Genomic DNA, 18,562 nt, shown 5'->3' with positions numbered 1-18,562 from the left:
GGCCAAAGGATAAAGCTTCCAACTCAGCTAGTGTGGGAGATGCTGACGAGCTCTTTCACTAGCTGCTTTCCTCAGATTCTGAGATCTCATTATGCAGTGCATTCATGATAACACTGCTGGTTCTCTTGGAAACACACAGCAGCCTGTACTAGAAGAGTCACCGTTCAGAGGAATATAACCTGCATCACTCTGTTCCTTCTGGAAGCTTCTGAGGATGCTAACTGCAAACCTTGCAAATATGCAGTATTGGAATTGAATGCTTTTACACCCCAGAGTTTTAGATTAAGGGCTGACTTTCCTTCTATATTGCCTACTGCTTTATATTTTCTAAAAAGCAATTTCTGGGTATAAAATGAGATGATACAGCAACAAACACTTTTTAAATATACTCCTGCTGAAAAAAAAAAATGAACTGGCCCAGCCACGTTTGAAGAAATACGGCCCTCTTAAAACTGCTCATCCCCTCTAACAGAAGAAAGCCGTATTCTGCTCTGCCTTAGACAATTTAGTAGCAGCTATTTCAAAAGCAGCTCTCAGCATCTTAAAAGGAAACATGCTTTTGTCAAAGCCCCTAAAAAAATAAAGGACCTTTATAAAAAGCCTGTGTAATAAAAGATATTCTCTAAAAAACAGCCAGTGACATAATGGGGAGGTATACTGGGCTAAAGTTAAATTTTGTTATCTTTTTGGACCTCTACACATAGTTTTTCTCTCTCTCTGCTGCCCTGTATGGGAATTATTTGGAGCAGGGCTGGTTTAGATTTAGTACACTCTTTAGACCTACACTGAGACAACCCATCTTTAACCATCTCTTTTACCCTCAGGAGACATCTTCATTTTTATACATGGCTTTTTCTAAGTTTTTCATCTGTGGCAGATAGATGTTTCATAGCTTGTCTTCTGAGATGCTTAGAAATGGCCAGCATGTGGGAACGTGTTTCATACAAGACTTCTTCAAATCCTCTGTATATTGAGTTCACTTCCTCGTTGAAAATGAGGTAACATCCTTGGGAATGTTTTTTAAGGTTGTTTTAATCTAGCATTTAGCGGTCTCCACCCTTTCCTTCCCAAGTGCAATCATTCAAAAAACATCTCTGTCTCAACAGATGAGAAGGAATCCCATACTTCAAGGAGAAATATTCCCTCCAGACCAATCAATTTTGGGGGATCTCCACAATTTTCACCCTTGCAATACTTCCTGGCCCGAGTATTGGTCTGAGTCACAAGCAGCAGTAACAAACATGTTGGCTTTTTTCTCCTTGGTAAGTCGGTGATGCAGCAGCAGCAAAAATGGCCACTCAAACACTGGTATTCTGTAGGATTTGCTTATGGCAACAAAAAGTTGCATGCCTTGGAAATGCCTGCAGAAAGAGGAATAAAAAGGAGTTTGCAGTGTACTGACGTTCACTGGATAACATGGTAAAAAATACTTGAACGCTGTCCAAAACGTTGGGGTTAGTTTCCGTCCAAGCACATCATCCATCAGAGCTAGCTCAGAACTTCTAGGCTGCCATGTTAGAATGTGTAGCAATAACGCCCAGGGGACCAAAGGAAAGCACAGTGTGTCCATTTCTTAACCAAATAAGAAATTTTGAGAAATAGTGTTTTCCAGCCATTGGGCTGGTGTGTTTCCATTACCTTTGCTTTCTAAGTGACCCAAGGGTATAACTAGCTGCATTGGAACAGGAGATTTGGTCTTCTGTTGAAATATCCAGGTGCTCTGCTGGGAAGAGTGATAGAAACCTCTTGTTACATATTCCTTCTGGAAAGCATCACATCCAAATGTGCAGACATGGGAACCATCCTCCCACGTGTGGGAGTAAAGAAACTATCCCCATCCCCATCAATTCAGCAGCAATCACTTTCTTCTTTCTTCTCTGTTTTTTGAGGTGCAGCTCTTTCATCAAACATCAAACATACAGTTCGGACAATTGCTCTGCGATTCTCCAGGGCAAAAATAATGAAAAATCACCCTTCCCTTGTAGTCTTTTCTTTGATAAGTGATTCTCTGTGACAGGTTAATGATTTCAGTCACTGTGAAAATGTCATCAGTGAACAACCATCCATAAAATTACTTTATAGCTCCTTGGATTATAGATGATTTTAGAGGGTCCCTTTTTAAGAAAAACTTCCTATAAATAGATTTGCAAGCCCTCTGTCAGTATAAGGTAGTCACAGCCTCAGCGCCTCTTCTTCTCTATTCACAATTCTTATTCTATTCGCTATTCTTATTCTCTATTCTTCTCTATTCTTCTTCTTCTATTCACTTCTGTGAGAGATGCATTGGTGTACCAAGTGTGGTGGGTTGTAAAATACCTCTGCATTTTAGATTTTAAAGCACTCTTAAATTGCTTTACAACATCAGCATTGACTTCATTACTGGTAGCAGAGTGGTGAAGAATGTGTTTGAGGACTTCTTTAGTTGTGAGGTTTTTTTTTTGTCCTAATGGAGCCATTAATTTACAGACATGCAAAAAATGAGGCCTGCCTAAATAGTGGCAGCTTAGTCTTCCAGTGTCTCATTCAGCTAAATACCTCATCTCAGGCACACTCAGACAGAGTTGCCAGCAATTCCATGTTCTGAGAACAGCCCAGCCCAGCTGGTTGCATCAGAAACAGTGATTCTGTTTTCCTTCAGATTTAATTCTGCTGTCTAGGAACAGAGCACGTACATCTTGCTGTGAGAGCTGTGTTCCTGCCTGCCATTTTTCAAGACCTTATCTTGTTTTTGGTTTCATGGAAAAGAGCACTTGCCCTTCCAGCAGTAGCAGGTTTGTAATACATTTTCTTCAGTAGTGGCACATTTAACCTTTCTGAGAACCATTCCATTATAAATGTACGGCACTTTTCAAATATACAGTAAAAATCACCCTATAAAAAGTGATTTATTAACCACGGGTAGAAGCCCAATATTTTACAGATCTTTTACTCTATACTTAGTCAGAACGTTTCTCATCTCAGCAAGAATGGCACTAGGTTGCATACAACACTTTTAGGGATGTATATTTACTAACATATATTATGAAAGACTCCAATGACATCTCACTGCTGAGATCTAAGTGATTTGCAAGGGACATTTTCTTTGGCTTTGGCTTTTCTGTATCCGTTAACCAGACAGGAGCAGACATCACTTGTAGCACAATCAAGGAAACAGCACTGACCACATGCTTTGTCCAAGAGCCAGTCACTTCATCCCAGAGCAGTCATATTGGTTAGATATGGTCAGGTACTGGTAAGTCAACTAATCACCTGAAGGTAATGACTGTATCCATCACGTGCTGGGATCTGCTTCATAACCCCCCCAGAATGGGAAACTGATCTATCTGTCCCTGGATCCCCCTTCCTGCCCTTCTGGAAGGTAAGTGGGACACTTGACTTTTTCCAGTCAACAGGAACCTCCCTGAGCTCCAAGATGTGATAATTACAGAGTGGCTTCATGAGGATAGTGGCCACTTCCCTTCTTGCCATGAGAAGCTGATCGTCCTTTTCTGCTTTTTTGCCTGTATGCTGCCTCCAATTTTAGCCTTCTTCTGTTCCCAGGCTGAATGGATTACGGGTTTTCTTGAGGCTGGCTGCTATCAGGCTAAGTTTTAGGGATCCACTCAAAACTGCAGTATTCTTGTCACATTATCCCCCACCCAAACTAAGGTAGTGTGATCTCTGAGGCACATTAAGGACCAATAAGCTTTTGAGCTTCTTTCGTTCTCTTGCCCAAATGGTGCTTAGATGAAAAGTCAGGATTAAGTCTTTTCTCACTGTTAAAACAGTTCACTTTGCTATCTCAGGGCACAGACATCTTTACGGCTGGCCAGGAAAAACAACAGGGAATGTTAACATATCTATACTTTTAAGTCTGGACACTTTGGTAGAAGTCATCTCCTTGGAAAGCACATGGCTCCATAATGTCAGAGTAGACCCTAAGGCAATAATACTGCATGAAAGGATTGCTCCCCACCTTTCATTGGTCCCCTGCAAAGGCAGAGTAGGAACGATTTAATTTTGGTCATAGTAAGACACTGGAAAAGCACTTGGGGATGGGCTTATCATGTTGTGTGTGAATGCAAGTTGGGGCTGCTTGAAACATAGAACTGAGCCCCAGAGTTGTTTGGGATCTCTGTGCAGATGTAGCAATTGTGAACCGAATCACAGATGGCGACAAAATGCCTTGGCCAGGCTCTCTGACAAGCTGAATGTATGTGTGTGTGTGTGTGTGTGTGTTTAGGACCAATGTAAATATGGCACAGGCTCTAAAAGTGGGATTCCAGGAATGAATTTCAAGTGTCTATCCACACATAGCCAGGATGACTGAGGCTAAAGTGAAATTGATTTTGGTTTAAAAGGGCTATGAAGAAAGATAGGAGTAAATATAGAGAAAAATAATCTAAAATTGATTAGAAAGGAACCATTACCCAGCAGGCAGTAAACCACTGTAGATAGTCCATTGTATAACTATGACAAGGAAATGAGGATACTCTGGTATATACAAATAAGAATCAGAACATTGCACTCCTGCCACGGTATTTTTTGCTTCAGCCTGTGTGTCATTTTTTGTGGTTTAAGATTATAAACTGCTATGAAAGACTATAAATGCTCCTTATAACTTTGAAAAAACTCTTGAGTTTTACATTCCAGACAATCAAGTAATGCTTCAAGCAATGAAATACTCGGTAAAGGAATGACAGAGCTATGTGCTCAGAGAACACTTCATGTGTGGAGGAAAAAACATTTTGTATTATGCATGTGAAATAATCTGCAGTGCTCCCAGCAATGCCTGTGTGGGAGATGTGGAGGACCTTATTAGAGCTCCTGTAAAACCCAATAGTAAAATAACTGCAATGACTGAATGAATAGTAATGTAAGCCTCCTGTGACTGCATGGTCCCAGCAGAAACCTTAATTCCTCTATTACATTTGAAAAGATCTATAGTAAAAGTAGAGAAAATCACCATACTAACAGTAAGATCTAGCTCAGTAAAATTGGAGTAAACCATACCAGAAGTCTTAACAAGACAGTTTCTCACTATTGTAGGGAAAGACTTTGTTCTGGTAAGGAATCCTACCAGCATTGCCTTTAAACAGCTCAGAGTTAGCTTGTGTCCCAGCTCAGAGAAAAAGCTGTAGTGGGCTCCCTAAGGAAGCAATAGGTTTTGCTTTACATAACCCCTGAGTAGCACAGTCACAACCTGGGATCCATCTGGTCCCTAGCAGGGCTCTGACATCCAGCTGTATCTCATTCTGCAAAAGCAATCATTTGGATTGTGATTGGAAACTGTCAGAAGAATTCATACCAAGGCTCACTTTAGAAACCCAGCAGAGGGGGTGCATGCAAACGTGATGCATGACATGATGTCACCAAACTGAAAGCAAAAAGATGGATTTCACACTTGATGTTGACATGGAAAAAGAAAATCTGGCCTTATGTTTGCACTCTAAGGACCGTGAAACCACAGCAGTCTTTAGTTACTTAGGTGGGACTTACTGAACCTATCAGTTTGGAGGCTGTTGAGAGACAACCAGGCATCGAATTCCTGGGTAAACCATACAACATATTTACAACCATACAATGGCCTTTGTACCTCTACTTGTGTGTTCGGGGTAGTTCTCGTTCCTGCCTAAGTATCCATTCAGCCTGGTTTTGATGGATGAACAGCGACTTGTTGATAGGCACAGCTACCATGTTAGTGAGAAAATAAATGATTCATTCCACGTTGTACTTGAGAATTCACAGGGGCTGTATTACAAAACATATCTGCAAACTGCTTAGACACGTGGATTAGTTCCAAGTGAGTGAAATAATTAATGTCACCAAGCTATACAAGAGACTGAATTAAGCATTCTAGGAGCAAGAGCCTAACTGCTGGTTTAACCACCCAACTGGATAAAAGTTCACATTTAGAACATCATGTCAAACCTTTAAAAACCCACAGAATTCCTGATGGAAAGTGCTTCGAGGATGGTCCTCTTCATAAGCAGGACACAAGGTTTAATCACTCTCCCAGCCACAATAACACCTATGTTTCAAATCATTGTGTTGATAACAACAGCTGCTTATGCAAGTTACATAACAAACCTGCAAAGCCACTTAGAAGGTGTTGTAGAGAAAATGACTTTGCCCCCTTGGAGGAGCAGTGAGAGCAAGTCAGGCACAGATGTATATTTGCCCTGCTCTTATATTCTTTGTTATATATCTAGTTTGTTATAGCTGCTGGGGGAAAAAAAAAAGAGCCAGTATTAGGTTTGAAAACATGACTTACACAAAATAAAGAAACCCAGAAATATAACGCATATAAATATGAGAAAAGGGAATTGCTTGCTTTCAGAAATATGGAATAAATTTGCAGAGGCACAGTAAAAGATGAGAGATTGTAAAAAGGCATTAAGGCTGTCACTGTAAAGTAGTCAGGGAATTACACAGCAAGCTCGCATTACCAATTCACACTGGAGTTTGCTGTGAAGAATGGCCTGGTCTTTGGAGGGAACAGAATGGCTAAGCAAAGTGCATTGCAATCTGATATTCTTTGGAGAATTCAGCAGGCTCATGTGGGCATAGAGCAATGCAAATGAAAAGCATAGGGTTTGTAGGCACAGCAGCCTCCTAAAAGATTCAAATATTAGAAAAATAATCTAAGAATGAGCTGTTTGTTCAAAATATCAACCTAGAAAACAATAGAATCCGTGCTCCTAGATCAGGGTGAATAACTGCAGTGGTTTGATACATTTACACATTGTTTTTCTGGCAGAGATTATACTGCAGCATTGTGTCATTATTTGCATTTCCCCTTGACAGTACTATAGAGAATGTAGTGTTAGCACATCTACTGAGCCAGGCAGCAGCACAGGCTGAGCAAGGAGCTGCAGCTCAGGCCAGGATTTACAACCATTTGCAAGGGCTGAGGAGGGGGATTCCAGCCTCTGACTTCTAATCCCACCTATCCCATACTGAAAGGTCTACTGAAAAATGGAATTAAGATACTTGAGATTTCTGTAAGAAGCTACTGGGTCTGAAAGAGATCCTTCTGTTGCTGAGCTTAAGAGATTGCCCTTAAAACACAGTCAATCTCCCTTTATTTCAAGAGGTGGCTGAGAAGCAGACTTTCCAGGATAGGACTCATCTTGGTGCCTATAAATACAGATGAAGTTATGCAAGAGTCACACTTTCATGGGGAACAAGGAACCATGGCAGCAAAAGAACATTAAAAAAAGAAAGGAGGTGTAAAACATGCTGTTATTACGATGATTAAGGTGAGAATTGGCCCGAGAGGATCAGAATAAAGAAGAACTGGGGTAGAGTGACCCTTTTCTTCTTCTCTGGCCTCAGTAGCCCAAGCCAGCTCACTGGAGAAGAGGCCCTGCTGAGGCTGATGAAGCCAGAGGCACAGGGGTTATCCATGGGCAGCCTCGGGCTTGGCTATGAGCCATTCGAAGTCACTGGAACATCACCTCTTCGAAGAAAGGAAGAGGTGGTACAAGTCGGGGAAGAGAGTTGGATGCTCTCTTCCTGACTTTCTTCCAGTCCTAAAACCATTGCACTAGGAGCAGAGTAAGGCCTCTGAGAAACTTTTTACTGAGTCTTTCAGAAGATTTCAGTGCTCTGTTTCCTTTGTAAGTTACCTGCAAAGAAAACAGAACTCCTTGTTGATACATCTACGCATCTCTTAGTTTTCTGACAATCTGTAAAGCAACATACCTGTAAACTACAAAGTCAGGTGTTGTCTGTTTTGAAAGATTATTGCTAATGGGCAAAGAAGTAATTAAGATTTCCAGCCATCTGTAGCCAACTTGAGACACAAAAACATTCATTTCAGAAGGAGCTGGAATAATTGGCTCCATTTTAGAGAGCTTTGAGAAACTCAAGAAATAGTTGCAAAATACTGGCATAAAATGCTAATTAACTTGGATTCACTGAATTGCTGATTCTGTTTTCATGTTTGGATTTTCTATAGTCAGGAAGAAGCACAGTAAGGTTTATCAGCCTTTTCCCTCAGTTCTAGTTTATATTTAAATTGTAATGTTTAATGTGCCCTTTTCTCCCCCATACCACATAGTCTGATGTAGCTGCTGTTGCTATTGACCTTCAGGCAGAGGGAAAATCAGTGGCAGCTGATGTGTGACACTGTTCTCTGGAATTAATAGCCCTTGCCCTCAATTTCAGACAAAGTATTGTAAGACTTGATTTGTGATGAAGGTAGGAGGAAGGAGAGGTAATATGGCTTGGAAAAGCCATTTGTTGTTGTCTGACGCCAAACTGTGCTGGTTTTGTCCACAGGTGTCACAGTAGTGAGAAAGGAGTTACAGAAAGCAGAGATGCATAAACCTCTGCAAAAGCTTAATGTTCCGTAAATGGCACTTTGAGAAAGTGCAATGACAGCTGTTGCTGAATTCATAGAGAATGGAAACTCTACCTGCTGCACGCAGCTGCTAGCAGCAAAGGAACCGGGCAGTACTGCTGTGTGATGGTGTGAGAGCTGCCTGCTTGGGCCATGGTGCCGTCCCAGGGGGTTGGACCAGATGGCCTTTAAGGGCCCCTTCCAACTCTATGATTCTATAATAGCGGGGTTTTCTGAGTAGCGTTTATACTGATGGAGGGCACTTAACTAACACTCAGGTACCACTTTGGAAATCCCACTGACATCTCAGCTAGGCTGCAAGTGGTGAGACACAAGGTGCTCACTGAGGTGCATTCCGGGGAGGCAGAGGACAAAGTGCTAGGGAAGGGTGTGCAAGGGAGAGGTGCCTTCTACACGCCAGGCTGGTGGGGCCAGGGCAAGGCTCACAGGAATGCGCTGTCTGTGCAAAGTCCTCCGTTGACAGAAGGGCGGCTGCTCTGGGCTTTGCTCAGGCTTCTTGTCTTCCTCTGGGGTAAGTTACCACTAATTGACTAATAAGAAGATGGAGATTTTGATAGGATGTTAGGCAGAAATTCTTTACTTAAAGAGGGCAGTGAGGCCCTGGCATGGGCTTCCCATGAAGCTGTGGGTGCTCCATCCCTGGAGGCATTCAGGGCCAGGCTGGATGGGGCCCTGGGCAGCTTGAGCTTCTGGGTGGCAGCCCTGCCCACGGCAGAGGCTGGGGCTGGGAGGGCTTTAAGATCCCTTCTAACCCAAGCCATTGTGTGATGCTATGAAACAAAGTAATACCGTCCGGTCACCGAGAGGACAGAAAGCAGTCGAGCTTTACCAGGGCTGTGAGGAACGCGGAGAACGGGAACCCAACAGGCTGCATCCTCGGTGCCTCCTCCCGCTATCGCCACAGGTACACGGAGGGGCTCCGCTCCCCCATCCCCGGCGCACACAGGGGTTAACGGCAACGCCGCACCGCCCCTCGCCCGGCGCCGACACAACAGCGGGCGGTGCCGAGGCGGAGGAGGCGCGGGCGGCACCGGGGGGACGCAACGGGGCAATGCCGGGTGAGCGGCGGGAGCGGCGCTTGGTGCCGGCCGCGGGCATAGGGGGCGGCCCCGCGGCTGTCTGTGACCCGGTCAGAGCCGGCGGAGGAGGGAATTAGCGCTGGGATCGCTAAATCCGGAACGGAAAGGCGTGACGGCCCACGCGTGGGCTGCTGGCAGCAGCGGGGGGAGGTGAGCGCAGCCGTGGTGCTGGGGCCGGGGGGCTGTCGTGCCGTAGCCACGGTGCATCGGAAACAACGAGCGCTGAGCGGTACCGCCTGTGACCTGCGTGGGCCTTGGAAAAGGTTCCTTTTTTCCGTGGCCAGCGGAGGGTGTGAGAGGAAGGAGCTCTCCTAAGGGCTTCCTCCAGGGTACGGATGTTCTGTGCGTTACCCAGCCGTGTCTGTGTTGATCATGCAGTGTGAAGGGAATCCGGCCATCCCCACCCTGAAGGGACAGCGTACCCGGTGTGGTTCGTCCCTGTTCCTCGTTCCTCACAGAGGAAGAGGTTACATAAGGCCTGTGTGGCATAAGGTGCACAGGGGTTCTTGTTCAGCGGTGCTCTCTTGAGAGCTGAAGCTGATGCTCGAGCTCTGAGCGGTTTCAAGGCAGCTCTGAACGCAGAGTGAGTGGAGGTGCAGAAAACCTCTGCTCGTCCCCAGGGCGCTTCCACCCTGCTGTTAGCACGGGCAGCTTTGTATGGTCTTGCACATATAGCTGGTGTTTGCAAAAGGAGCAGCACCACAGCCAGAGTGCCTGTGAATGAGACTCTGCTACTTACTTTTTGAGAGACAAGAGGAGTTCCTTAACATGATGTTAGAAATAGATGGCACAGCATCTGTTTCAGAAAGAACCACTAACTGTGCATACACCAGTGCAATAGAATGCTGGACCAGCAGTTCCTCTGCAGGGGAACAGGCCTTCTGCAGGTAGAGCCCTCCTTGCATCTCTGTGTGTGCTTATTCACACACAGATATCTAAAGGAGATGAGTCCCTTCATGCGTCTGAGCAGAAACACCTGTCCTTGGTGAGGAAAAGCCAGCATTCTGTTGTGCAGTCACTGGATAACAAACTCCAGCTCTCTGCAGAGGAGAGCTAATGATGGCAGTGGTACAACCCCACCTAGGAAAAGTGTTACTTCTTGCCCTGTCTGAGGATGGAGATGGTCAGACCAAGCAGTAGTGGATGTGTGGATGTGCAGGAAAGAACGGTGCATGCTTGAGGCGATTCTTTTTGAGAAGATAACATCTTTATCTCTGAATCCTGGGGCTGGGTTTTCCCTTGCCCTCAGGAGAGTCCTTCTCTCCCTAGTTCTCACCCATGGGCAGAGGAAGTGCTGCAACTCTGATGGTGCCTCAGGCCTGGGGAAGGAGGAATCTACTTTCTCCATTCCCAGGCATCCCCTCTAAGCTGCAGTGGCTCATTTTGCTGATCACTTCTATCTTCCATGCTCTGTGTCAGTGCTGTTTGCCCCCTGAGACACACTTGCATTGTTCAGGGCCACCAGAAGCCTCTGGGCAGCAGCCTGCAGCTCTTCCTCCATCACTGCCTTTCCCATGGTCAGCAGCTGTTGCATTGTGTGCAGCAAGCTCTGCACTTGCCTATCCTGCAGCCTCAGGAACAGATCCTCAATGTCTGTGGCAGGCAGATGTCCCTGCTGCTGGCAGCTGACTGTCTGTGTGGGATGTGAGGTGGAAGGCTTCATGTTCCCCAGCGGTGGCATGCCATCAGGTGAGAGGCTGGAGATCTCAGTTCCTTCCTTGTTAGGCCTGGAGCTGGATGGCTGGTTGGTTGCAGAAGAGGTGGGAAAAACAGGCTGAGGACTGAAGATAGCAGACAACGCTGCATCGCTGCTCGGGGCCGCGTTGTTGAAAGTTTGTGTGCTGCTCAGGTTGGCCCTGTGCTCTCCTGGGCACATAGTCCGCTGTGGAGGAGAAAAACATTCCTCTTGAGGTGCCCCTGACAAGTGAGCTGCCCACAGCTCTCCTCTGCCTTCCCTGTCTGTAGCTTCTTATTCACACTTCCTCATTTCACATTCACTGCATCAGTGACCAGAGCACAATGCAGCAGGTTATCAGGAAATAGCTAAATAACTCACCTTAATGAAGTACCTTTTTGTAGTGCAGCGATAAAAAGCAAATGCACAGAAGCTGGGGAAGACGGGAGTTTCTATCAATTCAGAGCATATGGGTCCTAGAAAAAGGCAAATAAAGACATGGACTTTGTGGTAAGCTCCATTGTAGAGGTCCCACCAACCTTCAGTAGTAACTTCCCTGTCAGAGATTAGAAAAGCTCATGTGCTCGGGAGAAACTCCACTGCCTCCTGGTCATCTCTGCCACTGACGCCCTGAGAAGAGGCTGGTGCTATGTACGTGTGGCTGCCACACGTAAGTGTAAGACAAGGTGTTCAGAAACAGATGCCTTCTCGTCACCTGGGATTACTGCCTGTCCTCTCCCTTACCAAGTGTCAGTCCCCTCCCAGCACAGAGGTGCAGTGCTGGCACTGCAGGATCCCTATCTATCCACCTTCCCATGGCAGTTGTGGTTGCTTTTACCTTTTGGGATAACTCCATGGTTTTCGTACTCATCCAGTCTTTGGACCACAGGGTTCTGGCAACCATACAGTGCGCGGAGATGGCAGGCAATGCTGGCACGGTGAGCGAGCCGAAGGGACCTGAAGAACTGGCGGTACTCGTCATTGGAGAGTGGTGTGCCCAGTTGCTGTGCCTTTCCAACCCCAGGGCCAGCATTGCAGCCCCAACGTGACAGCACTGGTGAGACATGAAATGCAGGGGCTTAGGAGGAGGTAGTGCTAACTGTGGTGTGCTTAGGAGAGCTGTCAGGGTGAGCCCAGACCAGGCTGGAACTGAGAATGCAGCTTTGCTATCGGACTTGGAGGTGGATGTAGCATGTGCTACAGTAGCATCTACTCTGAGAAGACAGGGCTGGAGCATCTCAAACTGAGATTCTGAAAGTAGTGGGTATTTTTAACTTTAATCCTTCTCTGCCCTCATTTTGCTATTCGCAAAGTCGCTATAAACGAATTAACAGCTGTGAAGCACTAGAATGTAGAGTGTATAGAAAGTTCGCAGGGAAGGGAATCATTTGAATGGGATCTGCACATAAATCAAGCACAGAACAGTAAGAGTGTCAGCTTATTGAACAGCTGCTCATTGCAAAGGCGTTGTCCATCCCAGGACTGAAACAGCCATAATCCATGTGAAAAGAAGGTAAGCGAGAACTGTGTTGCTGTGTGCACAGAAGGAACAAATCAAGGGTTGCAAAATGAATGCAATTTAGGGCTGATGTAAGCATTCCCTTTGACTTTGCAACCTCTGGAGTAGTCTGTTTATCTATGTCTTTTTTTTGTAAAGGCAAACTTAAACATTTCTACATGGCCTCTATCTTGTTAACATCTCTGCTGTCTTATTAACGTCTGTGCGCCTGTAGATGCAGCATGATCAAATAAAAGTATCTAACTCCCTCTTGAATTGACCACAGAGGTTATCGAGCCCTCTGTGAAACAGTATTAGATGAGAATGAGACACAGCCAAGTGACTAGAAATCTACAGAAAGTGGGAGAATGAGGAAACCAGGAAATATGGGGCTCCTCCACAGCCTCTCACTAGGATGCAGGCTGGTAGGCCATGTCTTTCTGTCCATTTCTTCCAACTCTATCACCTTCTGTTCGTCTTTAACCAAGGTCCTCTCTCACATCTCCCTCTTCCCCCCCTGCCTCCTCATCTGGCCAGTTCTTCCCTTCTTTGTTGGTGGTTCAACCCCAAGTCTCTGCTCTCATTTCTGGTCTCTGTGCCAAGCTGTGTCATATCTCCAGACTCCACCTTTGCTCCAGCCTCTGTCCAGCTCCAAATCCTCCTCCCTCAGCTCAACAGTCCCTCCCTGTCTCTCCTTGATGAATAACATCCCAGCTCCAGTGTATAAAGACTGACAAAACTGTAAGCATCTGAGATCTGTATATTGATGGTTTTTAGCGGTGTCCTTTTCTCTTTGTCTCACCTCCAGTGTGCCCCCACTGGAGTACACCAGGGTGAGGAGGCAGATAACAGCCAGGTCAGCCATGTTTCCTCACTCCCTGACCTGAAGGGGAGACATTTTCTACTCACCAGACAAAACCAGAAGAGCCTGTATGGCTGACATGATGCTGTACATGCTGCCTGAGCCAGCCTATCGCCTGCCCGTGTCTTCCCTCCTGTACCAGGGCTGCTTGGACAGGCAGTGGGGAGCACAGCGCGCTTCCCTTGTTTCCGATGATGTTGTGTGGTGTCACAGACACCTTCATTCTTTGCTCTGTTGTTCCTTGCTTCCGTTGTCCCCCACTTCCTTCTGCCCACAGTTCTTCTCCCTCCCTGTGTACCCAACAGCGGCTGTTAGCTGGGTTTGTGTCAGACATATATTCTCCCTATTTCTGCTTCACCAAGGGTTGGGGTCTCGGTGGCTCCCTGTGTCAGCTGTGTCCTTCATGGGGTTGTCCCTTCAGGCCTCTGCCCATCATGTCAGGAGCTCAGTGCAGCTCTTCTCCCTCCTCCCTTGTCTAACTGATGTCTCATCAGCCATGATGTTGCCTGAGGACTTGGCACTGTCCAACCATGGCTGCTCTGGAGACCAGCACCTTGTCCCCGCCTTGTACTTGGTAGCATTGCAGGCTTCCCACCTTTTCTATGGCAGTCATCAAGCAGTGTGTTTCTCTGCCTCCTTCTCAGCTCAGCACAAAATAAGCTCTCTTCTGTATCTGCTTTTTATTTCTGCAGGTGCTTATCATTTTGGGATGCATATTGACCACATGTACACCGTACTTCTGCTCTGTAAAGAATTCCTCATATGTTGGCACTCAGAACTGCCCAAACCAAATGATGTCAGTGTTCCCTCACTGATGTGTGTAGCTGCATTTTTCAGCTCATTTCCAGCCCCGTGTTCCTCATTCCTCTGTCAGGAATGAGGCAGCCACAGTGTCATTTTATTGAACAAGATGGGAAATTCTGCCTTTGGTCTGCTATTGCTGCTGCTGATGTGTGAATGGATTGAAATCCCTCTCTCAGCCCTGTGCGTGCCTGGCTGAGCCACCAAACAAATGCACCTCCATGAAGATTCCAGGCAGATGCAGAAGGCAGCACGTGTGTGCAGGCAGCATTTTCCCTCTGCCTCAGCAGGACTGTACTGTGTTCATATTTAACTCACCAGGAGGAAATTTGACAGGGAGAAAATGGCTTCAGGCATCTCTGTTTTCTGTACAGAACTCAGCAAGCTGACAGGCAGCTCTCTGTAGTGTGTGCAGCCAACCCTGTCTTTGATTTGTGAGAGGCCCTGGCTAGCAAACCTCACCAGCAGTGTCACAGTGTGTGTGACAGAACATCAGTGACCCCAACTTGTGTTTCTGAGCATTATTTTACCCTGGCCTAGGATGCTTTCATTTCCTAAATCTCAGCCTCAACACTGCTACTAGAACTGATGGTATTTGTTACATCTGTTTTCTCTCTCTAATCAGGAGCTGCTGTCCCTGACTTTTCTTTAACCTCGTGGATAGAGTGAAGAGAAACAGCGCTGTGTCCAGGAGGAGCTGAATGCTGAAACAGTGGAGGTGCTGCTCACAAGGTGAGAAATTGAATAGCAAATAGAAATAAAAGAGTGAATGCTGAAAATCAGGTTATGTTGTGCTGCATGCTTCACGCTCATCCTACATCTCAGCTCCTGTACTACACAGACTTTGTTCTCAGGAAGATTTTCAGGCAGGGTATGCAAAAGCGAAACACAGTCCTGGGGAATCCAGGACCTTTTGAAGAGAAGTGTGTCTGAAACTAAATCAAATACTGTGTCTTCTTCAGCAATGATCTGTACTTGGAGCGTTAGGAGGCATAAATAACCTCAGTGTGGCTTTTTCTTCCTTTGACAGTATTTTCAATGTGTTGTTGGTCAGTCAGCTGTCCTGGGATCTATGCTGGGGGCCAGTGCTGTTATTTTATTTGTACTGTGAATGCTTTTCAGCCCTGAGTGTTATAAGCAGAACTTCGGGCATTAGTATAACCATTGTGGTGTTGTCTTCCCAAATAAACATATCAGCCACTTCAAAAGCTGAGGAGCTTATCCTGCTGCATTCTGCTCCGCTTCTGACCTCCCACACATAAGATGATGATGTTGGCTCTGTAAGCAGTGCCCTCCAGCCAATCTGCTGGGATTCATTTCCCACTTGTGTTCTCCACACTAATGCAAAACCAAGAGCCTCAAAATGTTTCAGTCTAAATGTAAATTTCCATGCTTGATTAATAAAGCAGTTTATCATTCCCTTCAGTTGCCTATCTGTTCTGTAGACAAAATCTAGATACAATTTGCTGCAGAACATGTCTGGTTTTCTTTGTAAGGATAAGGTTTATGACTGCAAAGAAGAAAAGTACTCTGCTTAGCAGGGGACAGTGTTTCTGTGATGCTGTCTGCTTCCTTCCTTGATTAAGCCTGGGAATGCTGGAGGACAGCAGTAATTCACAGAGAACAAGAAGAGAAACAGTGGGATATATGAACAATAAGCATTCATCACTAGTTCCTCTGTTCACTCCAGCAGGTGGCCAGACCATGGGTGACATACAGAAGGCTCAACCTCATCTGGAAAGGCCTACGAGAGGTGACTTGCCATTTACCTCCAGAAGGCCCAGTGCAGATACCCTCTGTGACTCTGATGAAAGACCAGACTGCAAGCAGGAGCTGGAGATGGAAAATGAGGTGAAGCTGTCTTTTGGAAAGAGGCAGGGAAAGGGAGCTTCCCCTGTGATGGCAGAGTGGGAGTGCGAGGATGGTGGCAGCACTCCCATTGCTGAGGTAGTCCTTGCTGGGGACAGGCCAGACCCTCCCACGTGTGGGAATGGCACCATTTGGATTCAGCAGGTGGGGGAGAAAGCCTATGAGTGTCCTGAATGTGGGAAGAGCTTCAGCCGGAGCTCGTATCTCAGCCAGCACCAGAGGATCCATCTGGCAGAGAAACCCTTCAGCTGCTCTGAATGTGGGAAGAGTTTCACCCGCAACTCAGACCTGATCAAACACCAGAGGATCCACACAGGTGAGAAGCCCTACCAGTGCAACGAGTGTGAAAAGACCTTCAGCCAGAAGTCCAATGTGATCAGGCACCAGCGGACCCACACGGGGGAGAGACACTACCAGTGCAATGAATGTGGGAAGAGCTTCAGCCAGAACTCACATCTCATTGTCCATCAGAGAAGCCACAAAGGTGAGAAACCATTTCATTGCCTACGGTGTGAGAAAAGCTTCAGCGACCGCTCCTCCCTGATCATACACCGGAGGGTCCACACCGGAGAGAAGCCCCACAAGTGCCAGGTATGTGGGAAACGCTTCCGGGACAGCTCAGCCATCATTCGGCACCAGAGCATCCACACAGGAGAGAGACCATATAAGTGCACTGAATGTGGGAAGAGCTTCCGCCAGAGCTCCTCGCTGGTGACCCACATGAGGACGCATACAGGAGAGAAACCCTACAAGTGCTCTGAGTGTGGGAAGAGCTTCAGCCAGAGCTCGGCACTCACCACACATCGCCGCATCCACGGGGGAAAAGTGTTGCCCCTGTACCGTGGCAGCCTCTTGCCCAGCCCCTACCAGTGTGCTGAGTGTGGCAGGAGGTGCAGTGACCGCCCCGCTCTCATCAAGCACCAGACCACGCACGCGGAGGAGCGGCCCTACATCTGCGTGGAGTGTGGGGACAGCTTCCGTCGGAGCTCAGCACTCAACATCCACTTGAGGATCCACCGGGGGGAGAGACCCTATAAATGTGAGGAATGTGAGAAAACCTTCCGGCATAGCTCAGCTTTGGGCGCACACTTGAGGATCCATGCAGGATCTAAGCCCTATGAGTGTGGTGAGTGTGGGAAAAGCTTCCGGAAAAGTTCCACGCTTAAAGTGCATTTGAGAATCCATGTGGCCAAGAAACCTTATAAATGTACTGTGGGTAGGAGGACTCTCGCTTCCTGCTCTCTCCTCCCGTAGGGTTGGTTGGGGGCAGGAAACAGGAGCAGAATTCCATTGTGTCTGAGGGCATGTGAAAAATATGAGTGCTGAGAATTGCAGTGGCAAAAGGGTAAGGAGACGCTGTAGCAGCTCTACTGCCGGGGCTGGGTGCTTAACCCTGATGGTACATTAAATTATGAGGTCAAGGAGCTTATCCTAGGAGTTGTGTGTTGGCGGTTTAGAAAGAGTACTGAGAGCTGAGGGGAAACAAGTTCTGTGCAACTTGGGGACTGTGAGCATGCGGTAGAATACGAGCAGAAGAATTGGGCTTTCTAAAGAACTTTTTCAACTAAGTGAAAGATCAAATTTGAAAGGTCCAAGCTGGCTCTCATTCAAAATTCTGGCTCATTAGGCACTGTAGTAGATGTAGAAACTCATATTTTCCATGAACATGGTGAGTTGACCCCACGTTTGAGCAGCACTTCCAACTCCTTCAGTCCAAAACTCAGAAGCTGAACCTCAACCCATTCTGTTTTTCAATCCTCTGTTCCAAATCCTACATGGGACAATGAATTCCTACATCCATACACAGCATCTGGGTGACAAAATGGCTGAGTAAAGCAAAACTGACGGAGCTGTTCCCACAACACTTGGATGTGCAGACGTAGACAGTTGGAACACTGCCTGTTAGCGGTGTTGGGCAGCTTTGTCCTCCTGGGTTTTTAACACGTTCCTGTTAGGGACATCAATAAAACATGGGCAAAACTGTGGCCTTACTTTGTTTAACCAAAAAGAGTGGTTCCCCCTAGACGTGTGTGTGTATGATGGTAGTCAGGAGACTGTGATTTTGTAGTCCTTTTTGTGAGAGAACTCATCTTTAACTCCCTATTACTTGTGCTTTTGTAATGTGTAAAGCTCGCTGTTATTCCTATATTGACATGTAGTACTGTGGCAATGACTGCATTACAGAAACCTCCTCTATATTGCTGTGTTTTGTTACGAAGGATGCGTTTCCATCCTAAATAAACCTTTTTTCTCTTTATGATGGTGTTTGGTGTCACTGTGTATGGAGAAGGCCCCGGGGAGACCTCACTGGGGCTTTCTAGTGGTTGTGGGGAGCTTACATATAGGAAGAGGCCGGCTTTATACACAGCTGTGTGGTGATGGACAAGGGGGGCAGGCTTTAAACGAACATAGGGGAGGTTTATGTTAGATG

At 46.4% G+C, this 18,562-nt stretch overlaps 2 protein-coding genes and 1 long non-coding RNA gene across 7 annotated transcripts; 1 reads left to right on the top strand and 2 right to left on the bottom strand.

Annotated features, from left to right (window-relative positions):
- Positions 1–757: 757 nt before the first annotated feature.
- On the bottom strand, positions 758–9,824 carry LOC116653836. Its single transcript, XM_032446612.1, has 4 exons — positions 9,778–9,824; positions 9,177–9,466; positions 1,639–1,723; positions 758–1,361 (listed from the first exon to the last, which is right to left on the bottom strand). Exons 1-4 carry the CDS (start codon positions 9,822–9,824, stop codon positions 1,181–1,183), a joined length of 603 nt encoding a protein of 200 aa, XP_032302503.1. The 3' UTR covers positions 758–1,180.
- Positions 9,143–18,388, top strand: LOC107315480 (zinc finger protein 501-like). Of its 5 annotated transcripts, none has more exons than XM_032445458.1 (3): positions 9,143–9,251; positions 14,888–14,994; positions 15,953–18,388. In XM_032445458.1, the coding sequence occupies exons 2-3, from the start codon at positions 14,964–14,966 to the stop codon at positions 17,383–17,385; spliced, it is 1,464 nt and encodes a 487-aa protein (XP_032301349.1). In that variant the 5' UTR covers positions 9,143–9,251; positions 14,888–14,963; the 3' UTR covers positions 17,386–18,388. The 5 variants fall into 5 exon arrangements, with proteins under 5 accessions (XP_032301349.1, XP_032301355.1, XP_015721390.1 ...); XM_032445464.1 differs by lacking the exon at positions 9,143–9,251 and adding an exon at positions 9,358–9,405; XM_015865904.2 differs by lacking the exon at positions 9,143–9,251 and adding an exon at positions 9,412–9,576.
- LOC107315496 lies at positions 11,018–12,046 on the bottom strand. The gene is made up of 3 exons (XR_004307749.1): positions 11,940–12,046; positions 11,483–11,577; positions 11,018–11,308 (listed from the first exon to the last, which is right to left on the bottom strand). It is a non-coding gene; the product is annotated as an uncharacterized LOC107315496 (long non-coding RNA).
- Positions 18,389–18,562: the final 174 nt, after the last annotated feature.

The sequence above is a fragment of the Coturnix japonica genome, chromosome 1 (genome assembly GCF_001577835.2).
Source record: "Coturnix japonica isolate 7356 chromosome 1, Coturnix japonica 2.1, whole genome shotgun sequence".
Classification (NCBI taxonomy): domain Eukaryota; kingdom Metazoa; phylum Chordata; class Aves; order Galliformes; family Phasianidae; genus Coturnix; species Coturnix japonica.
This window is presented reverse-complemented; position numbering and strand designations above follow the sequence as displayed.